At 45.5% G+C, this 17441-nt stretch overlaps 1 protein-coding gene across 1 annotated transcript in view; it reads left to right on the plus strand.

Annotated features, from left to right (window-relative positions):
• The first annotated feature begins 799 nt into the window (after positions 1-799).
• The window catches only part of LOC146627407 (glutamate receptor ionotropic, delta-1-like), a 628504-nt gene continuing 611862 nt past the window's right edge, over positions 800-17441 (plus strand). The window contains exon 1 of the mRNA XM_085361656.1: positions 800-881. Coding sequence (XP_085217782.1) covers positions 800-881 — 82 coding nt within the window. The remainder of the gene's footprint in view (positions 882-17441) is intronic.

Here is a 17441-nt window from a genome sequence, read left to right on the forward strand (position 1 = left end):
CGCAGCGGCCGCGGAGTGTCCGTGAACTCCGGACGGAGGGATAAGCGCGCCGGGCTGTCTCGAGTTCATCACCGGCTCCACTCGGTAAAGACAAATAAAAGCGACCCACGAGTCACGAGCCCACTTGCCACCAAGCCAGAGTCCAGGGCGCCACCACCTCCGCACGTCTCCTTCGCGCTGCGCTCTCATCCATCCCTCCATATCCATCTCCAGCCCTCGCCTCTCTTTTCTCCGGTCGGGCTTACAGCGCCGTAGATAGAGGCTCCGCAGTCACGTGGGTCGGAGGAGAGGAGAGAAGGACCGAGAGAGAGCGAGAGAGAGGGAGGGGGAGAGAGAGAGAGCGTCCCTCCTCCTCCGCAGTTTGCAGTGTGTTATGTCTCATACTCGGAGGTAGAGAGTCAGAGCTGCTCGTCCGGCGGATCTCAACCTCTGAATCCAACCCCCGTGTCTTCTCTCATCCTTCCCCTCTCCCCTTCTCGCTCACCCGGGTTGCTTTCTCTCCGGAGCCGCGGGAGCTTCTACGTCTTCTTTCTCTCGACTTCGGCCAACAGTTTGCTCTTTTTGGATTTGGGTTTTTCTTCTTGGACGTTTTGACGAGTACTCGCTGCTGATTTCACTCAGCACTGCTCCTCGCTGCTGCCGCTGCCGCCGCTGCTGCTTCTGCCGCCGCTGCCGCTTTTACGCACCGACGCTTATTTTGGATTTGCTCGGCAGCACTGCTGGAGAAAAACAGAGAAAGACAATAAGAAGCATAAAGCGAGGTGGATCCGTGGATGCGCCCCTTTGGCTCACGCTGGAGATGGAAACGCTGATATTGTTATTTCATTCCCTGTGGATATTGCAATGCAACACTGTGAGCGCCGACTCCATCATTCACATCGGTAAGAACCGGCCGGGGCGCCTCTCCTGCTGCAGGCAGAGCCGTGCCCACGGCTCCACGCACGAAGGGAAATTTGCTGTTTTAAGTTGAGTCGCTGAAGAATTTCAGTGCTGAGTTTTCGGTGCCGATTTTCAGCCAGTCAGCCTCTTCTTCTCCGGCGAAAAGGGACTCGACCTCACAGCTGATTATCGTTCCGATTCGTGCCAGGGTAACGTGTAGGGAGGGGGGGGGGGCTGTTGCATCCAGCCTCAGACCCACGCAGCGCAGACCTGCTAGAAGTGCCCGCAAAGTGTTGCGCCGCGCCATCCCACCACCCCTGCATCTCATCCACAACCCCTCCATCCTTCCCAGAGAAGGATGCGTAAAAAAAAAACCCAAATCTGAGGCTGGCAGGAGAATCTGGCCCGACGTGGGTGTTTGGAGGGTTTAGTTTCACCCATCCGCCTCCCTCTCCCCTTCTTCCTCCTTCACCCCTCTCCCCACTCCCTCGCCTCCCCTCATCTATAAGCCTGAACTTTGAATTGGACGTGAGTGAAATGTTAATAAAGCGCTAGGGGAAGAGATGACAAAGGGGACAAACACCGACTGTTCGGGCTGTGAGCGCCGCTCTCTGCTCGTGCGTCCTTCTTGATATGGTAATCCGGAGATTCTAGTCAAGACACTTTTTTTTCTTTCTGTTTTTAGTCGAAAGAATTGAGGGAGGATGCAGTGAAGTCAGTAAGAGGGGGAAGGCTGACACGCAAACTCACAGCAATCACGCACTTCTCACTTAAACTCCCCAGTTTGCACTAATTCCACTCAGAGGCTCCGCTCGGCCTTGAGGTGGTTGGATGCAGCACGCCTGCAAACCAGTTTAGAAAAGGAGAAATTTCAAATATTAAATAAATAAATAAGAGTAATCAGGTCTCTCCTGCAGCTTCGGCCATCGAACAGGGCCGGCAGCAGCACTGCGGTGGCCTCATGGTTGGAGCCAGGAGAGGGAAGAGAGAGAGAAGCGGATGTGGTTGGAGGTTGTAGAAAGAGCAGGGGTTGGTGGTGGTCTCTCTCTGCGTGTGTGTGGTGGTGGGGGAGGGGGGGGGGGTGTTAGAGCTATTGAGTCTCAAATGAATGCACTTCCTACTTGACTCTATGACATGTTGCTTCTGAAACGTTGCATCTCCATTAAGAGAAAACTAAAATGTCATTCCTGCTGTGATGAAAACATCAGCGCACACACACACACACACACACACACACACACACACACACACACACACACACACACACACACACACACACACCAGTAACATGAGGTGAGTCTTTGTTTCAGCACTGAGATGGAGATGGCTCGTGTGGCAGATTGCTTTGTGTGCCAGCTCTTTAGGTTTGGCTTCGTCCTTATTTGTACATGCACAGATGACACTTGGAGGAATTAAAACCTGTTGTTGGCCATTTTTCAGCAGCTCCTCGTTCGCCATAGAATGAATCTCAGAGTGTAGATGGAGGGCTGCACAGATGGATGGCTACTTCACTGTCCCTCGGGAGAAAATCTGGATTCACTCGGCTCATGGCAACAAGAGAGAACAGTGATACCAGATTATCCACAACACAGAACAGTAAATGCAACAAATCAGGGGTAGGATGAGGGGGTGGGGGGTGATGCCAGTCAGAGCAGGCGTGAACATGCAGCTGGTGCTGCTGGTGTTATTTATGAGCAAATTTGGGAGCTAAACGAAGAAAAATAGAAGCCATAAGAGTTTAGAGATGTCAGAGCTGCAGGTAGAAAGAAGCTCAGTGTTCTCTCCACGCGAGGAGGAGCTCGTGTCCAGCCGACAGAAAAATGAAAATAAATGTTGCAACTTGTAAGTGCAAATCTCGCCTGCAACCTCTGGTGTATTGTTGCGTGTCCATACCTGTGGTGTTGGTCTTGGTGGTGGAGCCCTGCAGATTCTGCTTCACAGATACGTGAGGATTCTTTGTTGACCAGGATGTGCGTGTACTGTACTCCTCAAACCAGATTCTCTGAGTTTTCTGCAGGCTCAGCCCCCGCCTGCCTGCTAAAACAAATCATATGCATTAAAATATATCAGAAAATCCTCCTTGATCCCTGCACAAGCGTCAGCACAGTTATTGATCGTCTGTGGGTTTATTTATTCTGCCACAGTTTTATATAAAACCTTCCTGCCTGGTGCTACGAGGCTTCCTGGTGGCACAGTGTTTAAAGGCTTAGAGTTCTTTAGCTTTCATACGACTACACTCGGTTTTGTCGTTCATCCAGAGAACCAGTGATGCTCTTCTTTTATTGCCATGAAGAGGCAATTGTGGTGTCTGGTTTACTTAAAACTTAAAGTTTTGGTTAATCCCTGGTTTCCTGTTTTATTTTGAAAGTATTTCTTGTGTAACTCTTCATTGACTTCCTGTTTCATTTCCTGGCTTTATAATAGTCTTTCCCACCCTAACTGTTTCCACCTGTGCTTCCTCAGCCCTGTGTGGGTTCATACAGAGCCTCGTCTCACCTGATTTGATTGTAGTTGCACCGTGTGTTGGATGCTTTGGCTGATCCTGCGTTTCCTGTTTTGTGAGCTCCTTTCTGTAAGTTTAATTAAAGCTATTTTGGGATTTTTCACACCAGACAGTCGGCTGCACCTGGGTTTGTTTTGCAAAATTATTCTCATTATTCTTCTTGTCGTTTTCTTTTTAAATCAGAGAAGACTTTAACGTTGGTTGATCTGGGAGCGTTTATGGCCAAGTCGGTGTGTAGGGGGAAGAGTTGAAAGGCAGGTGGAGGTGTCATGGAGAGTGAAGAGAGTGACGGCTTCACACTGCAGAAACTTTGGACTCTTACAGATGTTTCAACCAGGAATCACTAAGAGTTGGATTTGAATCAGAGGGAGGCTCTGGCACTCTGGCTCTTATATCCACTCCCCAGCATCAGGTCCCGTTTGAAACCACGTAGACTTAAGTGGGTTATAAGCACCAGTGGAGGGTCACTAACCCCACAGCACCCGCTTTGTGTCCAATATGGAAGAAATGCCACAGATTATAAGTTATGTGCGATTATTTGAGGAAATTCACATAAATAAAACAAAGAAAGATGCTTTTGGTGAAGCTTGATATATGATTTTGTTTTTTAAAAATGCTATTAGTGTTTATTTTTATTTCTATAAATTCTAATAATAAAGAACAACAAGGAGGAAGAGAGTAAGACAGAATGATGTTAGCCATGCGCTGAAGCTCCTGTTTCTGAGGTGAGGACGTGCTGTGTTTCCACTTTTCCCTTCCTCTCTGCTGCTGCCTGTAGTGGCTCAGTGGCAGGCAGAGGGTGTCGCAGGACGGAGGGTTGATCTGTGAAAAAGCCGATTTGGATGAAAACGTGAAGGTTTGTGGCCTTCACTCAACCTGCTTCAGCCTTTGACCCACTTAATGTGTCCGTGGGCATTTGTGCAGTAAAATCCTGCTCTGTGAGGTCCGAGGCCGGGCAGGTTTTCGTCATCTCCTCCCATCAGCAGCTGGCGTCTCTAATTAGCCCCGCCCTTCTTCCTCTTTGGTTGAATGTGCACAAAATCAGTGAAAACAGCTGCCTGGGAAGGAAAGCTGTGGTCAAGGAACATCAGTTTGTCTGATTGGAGGTCAGGGGCAGGAGCTGCAAACAGGTGGGGATGGGGCTGGAATTAATGTTGGCCTTTAATTAAATATCAGACATCAAGCTGTCGGCGAGCTACAGTCCTGACATGATGGCTGCTCTCAGGGGGCTCATGCAAACATCTCTGTTCAGAGGAGAGGAAGGTGAAATCATTATGAAAAGAGACAAAATATCAGGTTGTCAAACCTCCGCAGACGCGCCTGCAGACCGATGAATCAGCCATGTTGAGACAATATCGAGCTGTTGTTTGTAGGAAACATGACAAACATTTGTGTCTGACAAAACTCGACAAATACATTCGTTCAGCTCACTCTGCAACAGAGAGAAGCTCAGCATATCCCATATGTTTATGTTTAATAGATAAAAGATATCTTCGTTCCGCTGAAGGGAAATTTGAAACGCTGCAGCTCACAATAACATTTCAGGCCAGCTTCGGAGTTCCTGTTTCAGCGCAGCAGAGCACAAATCATCAGTTTAGGTTTGTAAAGACCCACGTTCCCCCAGCGGAGGGTCGCTGCACGCATTCAAACTGAAGTGAAGGCTTCAACGTGCTTTTCTTGGCTCCTTCTTTCCCGCTCATCTTCACAGCTGATGAGTGGATCGCCATCCTCGCAGAGACTCGTCCTGTTATTGGTTCATTCCTGTTGAAATGGGTTCCTTTTCCTTCTCACTGTCACATGGTGCTTTCTCAGAGGTCATCACTGGACAGGTGCTGTTTCTTCCTCTTGTGTTGCTTTTAGCAGCAGAAGCTCGTGCAGGTGGCTTCATTTTGTTTTTCCATTCCAATATTTTCCGATTCTCAACTCCTCGCAGATTTGAGGCGACACCTTTGTTACGGTCACCTGCTTAAACACCAGTTAGACCATATTATCATCTGCTTGGTGCGGAGAGCGTGTACCCACCACTGTCTGTTTTTCAGTCTCGTCATAAAACACATCTTTATATCTGGTGGTATTTCATTGTAGTGGTTTTTTAAACTGGTCGTTGTGTGAAATCATACTTTACTTTGAGGTTTTTAATGCTTGCTCACAGCCATTTCTTTTTTGTGACAGTCTTCAGCAGCTGTGAATACGATACAGACGTTGTCATGTAAAAGACGTTATAGATGCAAGCTCCTATTGTCGGTGTCTGCCTTCATTCCCTGATGCTGCTGGACTCAGGTTGTAGCTCTTCCTGTTCCCTGTGGGCTGTTTTCCAGATCTGAAGGTCCTCTAAACGCCCCTCAGGCCAAATGGATAACAAGTCACTTTTTATAAGGAGCCTGAGGAGGAGAGATTACCCCATCCCACGAGCCAGGCAGCTGACTCGGGATGATTTACGGCATCAGTGTGGCGGCTAGCAGGAAGAGAGCCGTGCTCATCCGTCGCCCGGCTTTGGAAAGGCGATCTCGAACTGCAGGAATCCAATCTGTTGAGGCTGGCAACGCGAATGAACAGCTGCGGCCTTTTCTTGCCCCACCGCTAAATAAGATAAACTAACCCAGTTAGGGAACAACGCAAAAGGCTTCCCGCACTGTCTCAGTGAAGGCTTAGCCAGGCCATTTACCTCCACCACCTGCACACACAACACACACACTGAACAAGGAGCAGGCGTCTCTCACATAATGCAGCAGCCTCACTTTGCGGACTGAATGAACGTGGCTTGCAGCAGAGTGCTTGACCCTGCGAGGGCATTAAAATACTCTGCAGAGAAACGTTAGTGTTGCTTCAGATTCTCTGTGACAAACAGAGGAGGAGAAGCGACTGTGTGGGCAGGCCGGCAGGAACAACCTGGAAAAGGAGCCGGCTCGACTAATAACAGGGTTCTGAAAGCTGCTGCTGATGTTTCTTTCATTATTTTTGGTCCGTTTTAAGCTGCTGTGCAGACTCGTGATTGTCTCTACATGCGACTGATCCTCAGCACGCTAACTCAGTTTCAAAATTGAGTTTGTTTCCCAGGACGGAGAACCGTTCGCTTTAAACTTGACTGTTTCACCCACATGGCCGCTCAGTGTTTAAGTGAGATGTGCTGATGAACACGTGTGTATCACTGTTCTTCATCGACACGTCCACAGCCCTGTTCTTTGCTGTTAATTCTGCAAATCTGAACATGTAACTAAAATATGATGATGGTAGCAAAATGTAGCATTGTCTGTTACTCGCTGCTTTGAATTCGAAGGTTAATCTCTCACATTAACCTCACATTGTCGGCATTTAGTCTTTTCTGTGTTTAGCCTGTTTTACCTCGGGAATACGCCCAGCGCGGCTGCTTTGCATGCCAGCTCTGATGTGGCTGCCGGAGCCAATTCAAAGTAGTGCTCATGATTCCACACGACGTACCAGAGTGGGCTCCCAGAAGCAGCTCCTTTCACGGTGAACTCGGTAAACACGCTCCTGATGACTTCATGGGCTCAGACTAACGCTTGACGTCACTTTGAATGAAATATTAAGTCCAGACTCTGCAAAGTCATCCTGAGAGTCAGACCGGAGGATTCAGCAGGAAATGCTCATTAATGAGCGTGCACCAGTCCATCTTTAAAACATCGAGGTGGTGAAAACGTTGAGTCTTGAGACTAACGGGCATCAGGAACCCGTGGGTGACGTCACCATGGCTACATCCATCTCATACACTGTCTATGTGATTGTCCTGAGATGCCTCAAAAAAATAAAGGTCATTCGACCTGACTCTGGTGTGTGATTCAGGCGGCTGACAGAAGAAGCTCCCCTCGTGAAAGTAGCCGACTGAAAATTTAATTTAAACAAGTCAGACATTAAAACATCATGCGCCCCTTTGTTGAACCGGTTGTTAGGTCCGCACTTGTGTCAAAAGTCTTGGAGTCATCTCGGGCAATGCTCTTTTCTTCACCACCCTCATCAGAATCTGTAGCGCCGCAGATTCGATTTCTAGACTTTGCCCTTTTCTTCGTCAACACAGCACTCGATCCTGGTTCATGCTCTCACCTTGTGTTTGGATTATTGTAGTGCCATTCTCTCTGCTCTCCCAAAAAATCCTCCAAATCGTAGAACTCTGCAGCAGGTTACATCCAGTGTCATCCACCTTCATTGGCTCCTGATTCCTCCACGTATCCAATACTAGATTTTGCTTCTTATCTTCAAAGTTCTCACTGATCTTCTCCTGTCAGACCTCCTTCATCCTCACACTCCTTCCTGTGCCCTCTCCTCGCTGCTCCTCACTTCAGACATGAACATCACGGTTCAAGCTAGACTTTGGTCTCTGGTCATGTTTATCACCCAAACCAGTATTGTTGTTGGTAATGGTGCTTTTGATGGGGCGGTTAGGAGAAATGTTGATTGCTTGGTTTGATGTGAATAAAGGTTTAAAATGTTGTGCCCATTTACAGTATCGGTGTTCTTATTCCCCAGTTTAAATTCTGTTTTGAATAATTCAGTTTGGCTGTTGTTGGTCAGATGCTTTGTTGTTTTCAAACCTACTTGTCTGAAATTGGCCTTTGGGAGGACAAATAATGTTTTCAATTGAGTAACTACAGGACAATTAGAAGGAAAACACAGACGGCCTGAAAGCAAAACAACAAAAATAAACCAGGATGGGAAACAAACAAACACTTGAGCTTTTTCCTTTTAAAAATGTTCAAATAGATGAAATTTCTTCGAGTAAGGAGGCTGCACACAATGCACAATGTTTCCTCCTTTTTCTGTAAATGTATTTGGAGTCTTTTATTTGGCATTTACTTTTTTTTTAAACTCTGGCTAAACTGAAGTCACGTGCACACGTGCACAGGCTCTGCTTGGGTAGCTCTTGGCAGAGATGGATTTTAGAACCCCGTCCTGCAGATGCATCTTTTTAAATTCCAAGCGTGGCCCAATGATTGCTTTGTTTTGAGACACTGAAGCTTTGACGCATCGGTACATTACAACATGTTACCAGTTTACACGGTCCGTCAGGACTTCTGGTTTAATTTGAAGCTTCTCGTGTTGGATTTCTTGTATTAGATGCTGCTGCTCGCTGATGTTTAACAGGCTCTTCCAGCTGCAGCAGCTCGGTGGATCTTAATATATGCCATATTGTCTCCACAGCAGAACTGATCTCGTGTATATGACTGTCTGTTATGATAGCCAAAGCTAATCTGCACACGTGCATGTTTCATTGGCTGTTGAACATGAGGAAGAGGAGCTCAGTGCTTCACATGTCAGGTGAAACTTTGGGTTTGAGGCTGAGGATTGAGTCGAGCTTCAGCCGCTGATGTCTGACTGTGAGAACATGCTCTGTGCTCACAGGCAGGAGGAGCTGGGCTGCTGGGACAGTTTTTTTTCCCCTTGTACGCCTGAAGGTCACGGTGCTGCAGCGCCGCTTATTTGGATGTTTAATTATGATAATAGCTCCGCTGCATCCTCCATTGGACTCTGGGGAAATGTCACCCAAACTCCTGGTTGCTATAAATCTTCTCGTTGTGCTGCTTTGTGTTTAAACCTCCACATTATTCATTTCACTTCCACTGTGTCCAGGATCAGAATAATATCCAGTTTCCACAGAGCGGATGTGAAGACTAATTCTCCGCATCACCTGACCTTGATTGGCATGTAGCTTCTGTTTTTGTTGCCATTATTGATGCAAACCTGCTAAATGGAGCTTTTCCTCTTCAGTGGTACTGAAGTACAGAGAGCAGCAGGACGAGTTCAGCTTTGTCACATTTTCTTCTCTAATCTGTCGTCGTTTGCATCGCTCCTATACGTCTATGCTTGTCTTGGGTTTGAATCCATTTCCTGTTTTATTTCATAAACGTCCACCTTCATGCATTTCACCGTGACTTCTGTCATTGTTCTGTTTCCTGCCAGTTGTCTTGCCAACGTGTGTTCAAAAAGCCAATCACTGACAGCATAACTACTCGGTCCTTCTTTGAGGTTCGGCTTCTCAGTCACTTTGTTTCATGAATAATTCTTCATGATTTTCTCCCGTGGTCTGTAGTCAGTTTTATTTTGTACCTGCCCCTAAGATGTGGTGTTTGCTAGCTTACAGACTAACTGTGTGCGACCTTTGACCCAAACTAAAGTTTAGTTTCACCTCAGGCAGATTTAAATGGCGCTGACAGAGGATGGAGCAACATGTTGGTTTGTTTTAATTAGAACATTTCCACTATTTAAAGACTTGATGGTATTAGTGGTCTTTCTAGGTTAAATATATTGGTTTTGGTTCAAGTTTTGAATTTCAAAATTTGTTATCAACCTACCAGGTTTGTTTGGAAGTTTGAGCTCAGCATGAATCATTTTAGCCGTTTGTGTTTCTTTCCCTGACATTTCTTTGAAGGACTTGTATTGTTGCTCGTTCTTCTTTTGCCTGCTTTCCTCATCCCAGTTAATTTCACCTGTTCTGTAATTACACGTGAGTATAAGAATACTTCAGCACAATATATCCACATAACATAGTCATCCAAATTGTATTTAATGAGCTCCACAGTCACACAAACATGTACAGTATTAGCATCCAGCACTAGGCTTTATTAAACCGGTTATTGTAGAGTCCTGTTTGTCATTAGCATCCTGGTGAGGGCAGGATCCACCACACCACCTCTCGCTGAGGGAGGCTGGAGGACAATGTAAAGAATAATTTGCACTCTTGCATGTAATAACAGTCGAGTGTTCTGCCACGTATGTTTTATTTCCCTGTAGTTTAGCCTACCAGGGATTTGCCACATGGGCTACTGGAAAGATAAATGGCACCTTTTGTATTACCACTTATTAAACCTTTAATAGGATTGGATTTTCCTGTATGAGGGTGATGAAAGGAATGAGTGTAATTGCAATGACTGTGGGTGCCGACATCGGCCTCTTCCGCTGATTAATGGACGACAGAAATCAGAGCCGGCAAAGGTAGACCGAAGCCAGCGGCGTCTTGATACTGTCATAAAAGTCCCACTGTGGCAGCACCATGACTGACAGCATCTCTATATATTTATATTCATTTATTAGTTGCTGTTGTTGATGCAGGCTGTCAGGACAGTAAATGATCTATAGGAGTCCTGATTTTCACAGTAAATGGACGTCAGTCTTCAACATCCACGTTTTCAGTAACAGGTCGGGGTTATATTTGCTTCCTTTTTATGTGGAGTATTGACCTGTTGGGCAAAGCTCAGTGGAAATCTACTTTAACATGTGGCTAAAATGCTGCCTAACCCTAACCCCACTCAAAGTGATTTGCTGGCACTCTGGTGGATGCTGAGAAGCTAATGTGAGGAAATCTCATGTGTGAGCCAGCCTGCAGTCACAGGAGCTGTCCTTGGTGCTGAGAGGGAGGCATCTGTACGAGTGTTTTCCTGAACAGACCTGAAGCCCTCTGCATTTTGTTTCTTTCCTTCAGCTAATCCTTTCCACGCAGCCTGCATCAGGATGTCAATACATAATACAAAGTATACAAGCACCAAGCAGTCAATCAGCGTAACACAGATTCTCATTCTCATCCCTTTTTATTTAGGCCTCAGTGTTACACACAAGCTGTCTATGGTGTGAGTGCTCGTAGACATACTGACACGCTCATGCGTTGATAGACTTGCAAAGGCAGGGTGGAGGTGTCATGAATCACACATATATCAGTCGGACACTGTGGATTTCCCCCCAGGTTTCCCTCACAGTCACTGTCTGGTGTCAGAAAGTTGAACGTGAACTGAAATATCTGCAGAAATGTTTTTTTTGCAGACTGGGTGGGCTCAGCCTCGTCCATGTGATTGTGAATGTTTCCTGTTGTTTTCCCTCTTAGTCTTTACATCACTTCCTGTGTTGTTTTGAATGTTAGACCCTCATGTGGCTTCGTTTTGATTTTTACGTTTGTTACCTTTCCTGTTACCGTCTAAACTGAGATCACCTGTGCCGTCTCTGTGGAGTCTTCTCTTGTGCTTTCTGCCATCTCCTTGAGTTTTGTTTCCAGTTGTCGTGTGTGTGTGTGTGTGTGTGTGTGTTTTGGAGGATCCGTAAAGGTTGGATTAAACCAAGTACTGGTAAAGATCTAAAAATAAGAACAGCCCCCCTCGTCCTACCTGGTTAATGAGCGTTCATTCTAATGATTTATCTTCAGTTTGCTGCAGTTTAGTCTGAAAACTGTATTTTATTTGTATATTGTGTAGAGAAAAGCACAAACAAAGACGAGAGTTGAAAATCCTCATCCACAATCATAAAGTGTAATTACTGCCCTGAAAAAGAGAAATACATGCTTGCATATTTTCCCACTTGGCTCTAGTGTCTGTTTTTTGTTTGTTTGTTTGTTTTAACTTTAATATAAAAATAAAATAATTATTTCATCTCTTGTGCTGCTCACCAAACTGAAAAATGAGCCTCTCGGCTCCACGTCGTTCCCCTGTCTTAAAGTAGCTTCACTGAAAGTTTTAACTTTGGAGTAAAATGTGTGTAGATGATGGAGACTGTTACACTGCTTCACTTTTTCCTCTTTTGACGTTGCTGTCAATCATTTGCCTTCTTGCTACAAATGCAATGCATAAATAATTGGAGGGAAATGTTCTTCTAAATAAAATCTATTTGCTGGCAGCAGGTGGTGGGAAATAAAATCTGAGAATGTGGTGACCCAGTGAGAGTCCCAGCCGCTATAAAGCCTTTCTGAGATTAATGGGTCAAGCAAGAAGCCAGACTTTATGGTCCCAGCTCTCAGAAGCTGCTAAATCCCCAAATAAAGCAGCTGCTTTTTCTGGTGTATATATATTTTTTTCCCACCCAGCTTGAGCTCTGGGACTCGCAGCCCTGGACTCCTGGTTGATTACCTGCCAGCGAGAGGCGGGGGCTTGATAAACTTAGCCGCTCCAATACATTGTTTTTGCATCAGTGGTGAATAAATGGTTTTTGGCTGCTGGCTGGTGTGAAGTTCCCACCTTGTACGTGGCGTAGAAATGTTTGCAAATATGCTGGAAAGGTCAGCCAAGCCACACATTAATTTTCCAACTTAAACAGGATTCCCACATTTCTGTGGCCTTTATTAACCGTTCAGCTTATTCATAAAATTCAATAATCCAACAAAGTTTGTAAGCCGTTCTGTGGAGCAAATGGATATCAATAAACTGTGGTTTAAATGCCAAGAAATACTGTGACAGCACGTTTTTAAGGCATTTATGTAATACTGGTCGATACCCAGCTTTCATGCATGTGAGATGGTATCGTGAGCGTCATGTCTCGATTATAATCGTCATTCCTCATTAAAGCTTGCAGAGGCCAGATTGTTGCTGGAACAGCAAGCCTGTCAGATTAAAATGCATTTGTTCTTAGACTGCATTCACCTGACAGTCATGTATATAAAATCTTTATTGTCCCAGGAGACAAATTTGCTTTCAGTCTGCACAGTTTTGTCTCACCAGGCGGACCGCCAAGGCAGAAGGAAAGAAGCTCCTGCCAAAGAGAGGCTGTCCTCCAATTTAAAGTGGAGTATGTGAGGACAGATGGACGCCGGGATTTTTGAAACGAGTGCGGATTGCAGGGGTGATTTGTGCAACTCACTATAGCAGGTGTTAAACATGCGACGGCTCTTTTGTTGCGGTTTTAGGACTCGAGTGTAGGCAGACGAAAGAGTTTGCAGGCGGTGCATGTATGGCAGGACATATGTTTGCTTTTGTTGGGAACAGCATGGCGAAGAAGCAGGAAACAGGATGGGTGGAGTTACACTGGAGGAGGTTTGTGCTGTGAGAGAGATGAAAATAACCCGTAAGATGCAATTCACCTGTTCATTAATAAAGTAATCCGCACAGCTGTTTAGTGAACAGTCATAATTTAAAGTTGAATATCCTCAGTCTGATGTAGTGAACCGAACACTTGGATCAGGGTTGGTGGAAACTTCAAATCGTGTCTTTACAAATGTCAAATGTCTTCAATTGTCCTGATTCAGGACACACAGCCTTGAAACGTGCTTGCAGAGCGATTCATAGAAATGGTGCCGACTTAATATGAGCAGGAGCCGTGACATCTCAGGCCTCAGTGCAGCGACGGTTAAAGCAAACTTTAATGAAACATCTGAGCTGAACGGCGCGCACGTCTGTGTTTGAACAGGGGCTTATAACGGCAGACATGAAAGACTCGAGCGCCTTTGGAGCTTTTCTGGTTTCACATGTGGCTCAGCTGCTTGGATTCCCAATTTTAAAAAGTTATCAGCACATCTTGGACCCACACACCTTTAAACTTGTGTTTCCCCACATGCTAGCTGCTGAGTCTGTTACAGATCTGAGACAAGGCGTTCGTTATCTTGCCCAAGAACACTTGGACATGCAGCCTGGAAGACTGAGATTGAACCACGGATCCCCTGGTTAGTACCTCCTAAGGCCTCGGCCACACAGGACTGGAGATCAGTTGGCAGCAGCTATGCTTGGGAAAAATGTGTATTCCTGAACTGATTGCTTTCTGTTATCAAGTCACAAAGAGGGAGCTGAGCCTTAAACAGAGCAGCAAGCTGCTCCCCTGGAGTTTGCATTGAACGTGTTGATTTGTTTGCAGGTAGTTAAAGTCGCTAGCTACCAGCCGAGCGGCCCTTTGCTGCGTGTCTTCCCTCACACTCTCCCTGCTTTGCTGTCCTCTCGTCACTCTCTAGTAAACTGGAACGTAAAAAGGCTTCAATCATTGGTCCATTCCAGAAGCAACAATCTGTTGGACTTGATCAATCCCAGGGCACCTCCCATTTTACCACCATTGCCCTCCACACTCTCTGAAGGGAAAATGATCAACCAAAAAACCAACAAAACTCAGGAAACACAGTGGAAGTGTGACGAGCTAACAGCTATTTACTGTTAGCTTGATTAAAACTCCCATCACCTGCATCTTTTTCTCACAGCAGTGATGAATCCTCTGCTGGTTTCTGTCACTTCCACAGCTGGTCCGTCACATTATTGTGTCCCCAGAAACACTCAGGCAAAAACTCCCCAGGAACACGGAGAGGCTGACCAAGGACCAGCTCAGCCGGAGAAACCCCGAGGTCCTCCTTTACTGAGCTGCACAATCCCACGGAAGATGGTCAACCCAGTTGCCACCCGCTATGTAGGCAGTTGGCAACAGTGAGAAGGAAAACCACCCTTTTAACAGGAAGAAGCCTACATATGTGAATAATCTTCAGAACATGCGGTCATACTTTACTCTTTAAGCTCCACTCTTCAGTCACCCGGCTGCTTATTACTGCGTCAGCCCCACTTTCTGCCACCAAAAACTGCCGAGTCAGCAACTCTAAAATCTGCCCTTTGTAATTGGGATCAAAGAGTTTTGAGGCTCATTAATCAGCCTTCAACTCTTTGTTGTGTTTCTTCGACTTTAGATTGATTGCACTTCACCGAGTGTTTGGTCTGCACTAATGTTTAGGTGCTGTCTAACTCCCCGGCAGATGATCGTGTTCGCTGTTTTCTTTATCAGTCAGAGGTTTTAAAGGGGACATGAAACGCGACACAAGGCTAATTTACACCACTGAGCCCTGCTCTCATAACCTGACATGGTGTGAAGCTGGATTTAAGAAAGAAGAGCTTAAAGTTTCAAAACACGTTTAGCGCCATCTTCTGTCAGTGTGGAACGTGACATCATGTGGTTGGTTGGTTGGGGCTGTTGGGATTAAATAATTTGCAGTGCTTCAATAATGCTATGCTTTTTATTAACCGACTTGCATTCGTTTATGTTAGCTAAGCAATGGCAGAACCGATAATACAGAGGAAAATAACGACACTAAAACTAAAAATCACTGTAATGGGACCTTTAATGGTGTGGCTGGTGTTTAGTGGGGGAGTCGTGTGTTTTAGCCTGTTGGATGAACTTGCCCTTTAATTGTGCCAGTTTCCTTGCAGCAGACAGTGGCAGAGAGCCTGGGAGGTTTGACTGTGAGCTCACAGAGAGACCCGTGGGTCTACAGTCCACCTCCTCTCCCCTTGGCACTCATTATTAATTAAACTTGTTGAAGTTTGAGGCTCACCAGTTTGCTGTGGCTGCGAGCAGAAATATAAACCTCACATCAATCCCCCCACCGTGTCTCTGACAAGCCTCATTCTTAATTGAAAACGCCCGACTGACTGCAATTTCAAAAGTGGATGATTGATTGATCAAGCCCAGAAGCTAGACAGCGTCCCCTGCGAGGAAGGCCTTCAAATCCACAGTGAGGCTGAGCAGAGTTCATCTGGATACTCGGAGAGATGAATGAGCACAAGCAGTCTGGCAAATTGAATTCTCACTCGTAGGCAGGAATTTCTTAATTGTGCGTGACAAATTTCCCAAACAGAATCTGGAAAGTTTCATCAGCCCGTCCATTTGTCTACCCGTCTGCCCCTCTCTAGGCCTATCGGTCCATTTCTGCCCTCGATCCGCTCGCATAGATGTTTAAAACCGGACAGAAGCTCATTTTATACATGTTTATTATTCATTTTCTCACCACGATTTCCCCTTTGGCTTTTTCATAAAATGAAATGCATGCATCATCTCAACGATGGGGCTCGTGAGCGTCGTGCAGTAAAACACTCCACCCAGATCCTGAAGTCTTTCTCAGCTGCAGCAGCTGTTGATATCTACTATCAGACCCCGCTACTGGTTTGATAGCTGGAGGCTCTACCTCCCATTTTACTTTTAAAAAAAAACAGAGGAAGCGCAAGTAAACCGACAGTCTGAGAGAGAAGAGCTCTACTGAGGTCTTTAAGATATGTGGTCTGATTACTCGATAACTTGTGCTTGTATGTGAGGAGACGGATTCAAGGACACGATTGAAATCAACTGTAGCGCTTTTGGGATTTTAGTGGTTTGTTTGCATCATCGATGTTGTGTAAGAAAGGAGTTCTTGTTTTGGGGGGTTTCAGGTGGCTGAACATGGTCTGCTCTTTAGCATCATTCTTGTCTCTTCAAAAAACGGAACAGGGGAAGTAGGGGTGGGCGATATATCGAATATACTCGATGTATCGCGAGTTGTTCCGCATGCGATAGTTAAAATGGCTCTCAGTTGCCATGGCAATATTAAGCCATCTACATGTAATTTACTGTAAGTATTTTTTCCCACACGCTGCGAATACATCATTAATAACCCCTCCCAACCTGAAAATGTTCTACCTGGTGCACTGCGCTGAGCATGTGTGTTTATATGCTACCAGAGAGGGGAAAATATGGCGACGGCAGGAGTTTCAGACGAGCAAGAGTAAGAGACTCGCTGTTTGGATGTCGAACTAAATGCAAAACAAAGGGTAGCAGTACCCTGAAATTATTCCACTTGTAACGGCAGTCTGGCGATGAAGGAGCAGCTAGCAGGTCCAGCGGGCGTGTGGTGTGGAGGTTAGCCGGATAGCTCGAAGCCAGTCAGTTAAATCAAACAGCGTTACATCGGTAAGGTTTCTCCTGAGAACAGAACACGAGCAGCATGTAATAGCTGCCGCTGTACTCACACACCCACTAGGAGACAACAGTAGGGCAACCCCCCACCTAGTGGTGCTATAACACCATAAGGGTTATTAAACACTGCATAATTAAAACAGTCTTAAACTGCCTATCAACATCTCCCCACACACCAAAGAAAACGTTAATTAAACCAGCGGTGCCACCCGTGACTGCTCTAGATCAGTCGTTTTTTTAGTCACTATCTAGATTTTATTTCTGTAATTTGAGTTCATCACATTTTATACATTTTTATATCTTACAAGTAGCAAAGAACACCTTTTTTATTTTTATTTTTTTTTATTTCAATCGTTTTATTTTGTCTCGTGAATTCTATCTTGATGTATTTTTGTTTGTTTGTTAAAGGTCTGCTGTTGACCACAGCGAGAGACTTGCTTTCACAGTAATTGATGGTTAAAAATTGGTTAAAATAAAACATTTTATTCAGATTTTCTTGTATTTGAAGTAGGAAAAAAATACTGAATAGTTGACATAAATGAGTGTACCCGTGCAGTTTTAGGCACTATATGGTTAAAAATAACATTTATTTTTCAAGGATATTTAAACATATTGTGATTTGTATCATGTATTGCGATATAGCCCCCCCGCCCAAAAAAAA

This window comes from Diplotaxodon limnothrissa, linkage group LG8 (genome assembly GCF_057381915.1).
Source record: "Diplotaxodon limnothrissa isolate DT_005_m linkage group LG8, D_limnothrissa_male_GT1.1, whole genome shotgun sequence".
Lineage (NCBI taxonomy): Eukaryota > Metazoa > Chordata > Actinopteri > Cichliformes > Cichlidae > Diplotaxodon > Diplotaxodon limnothrissa.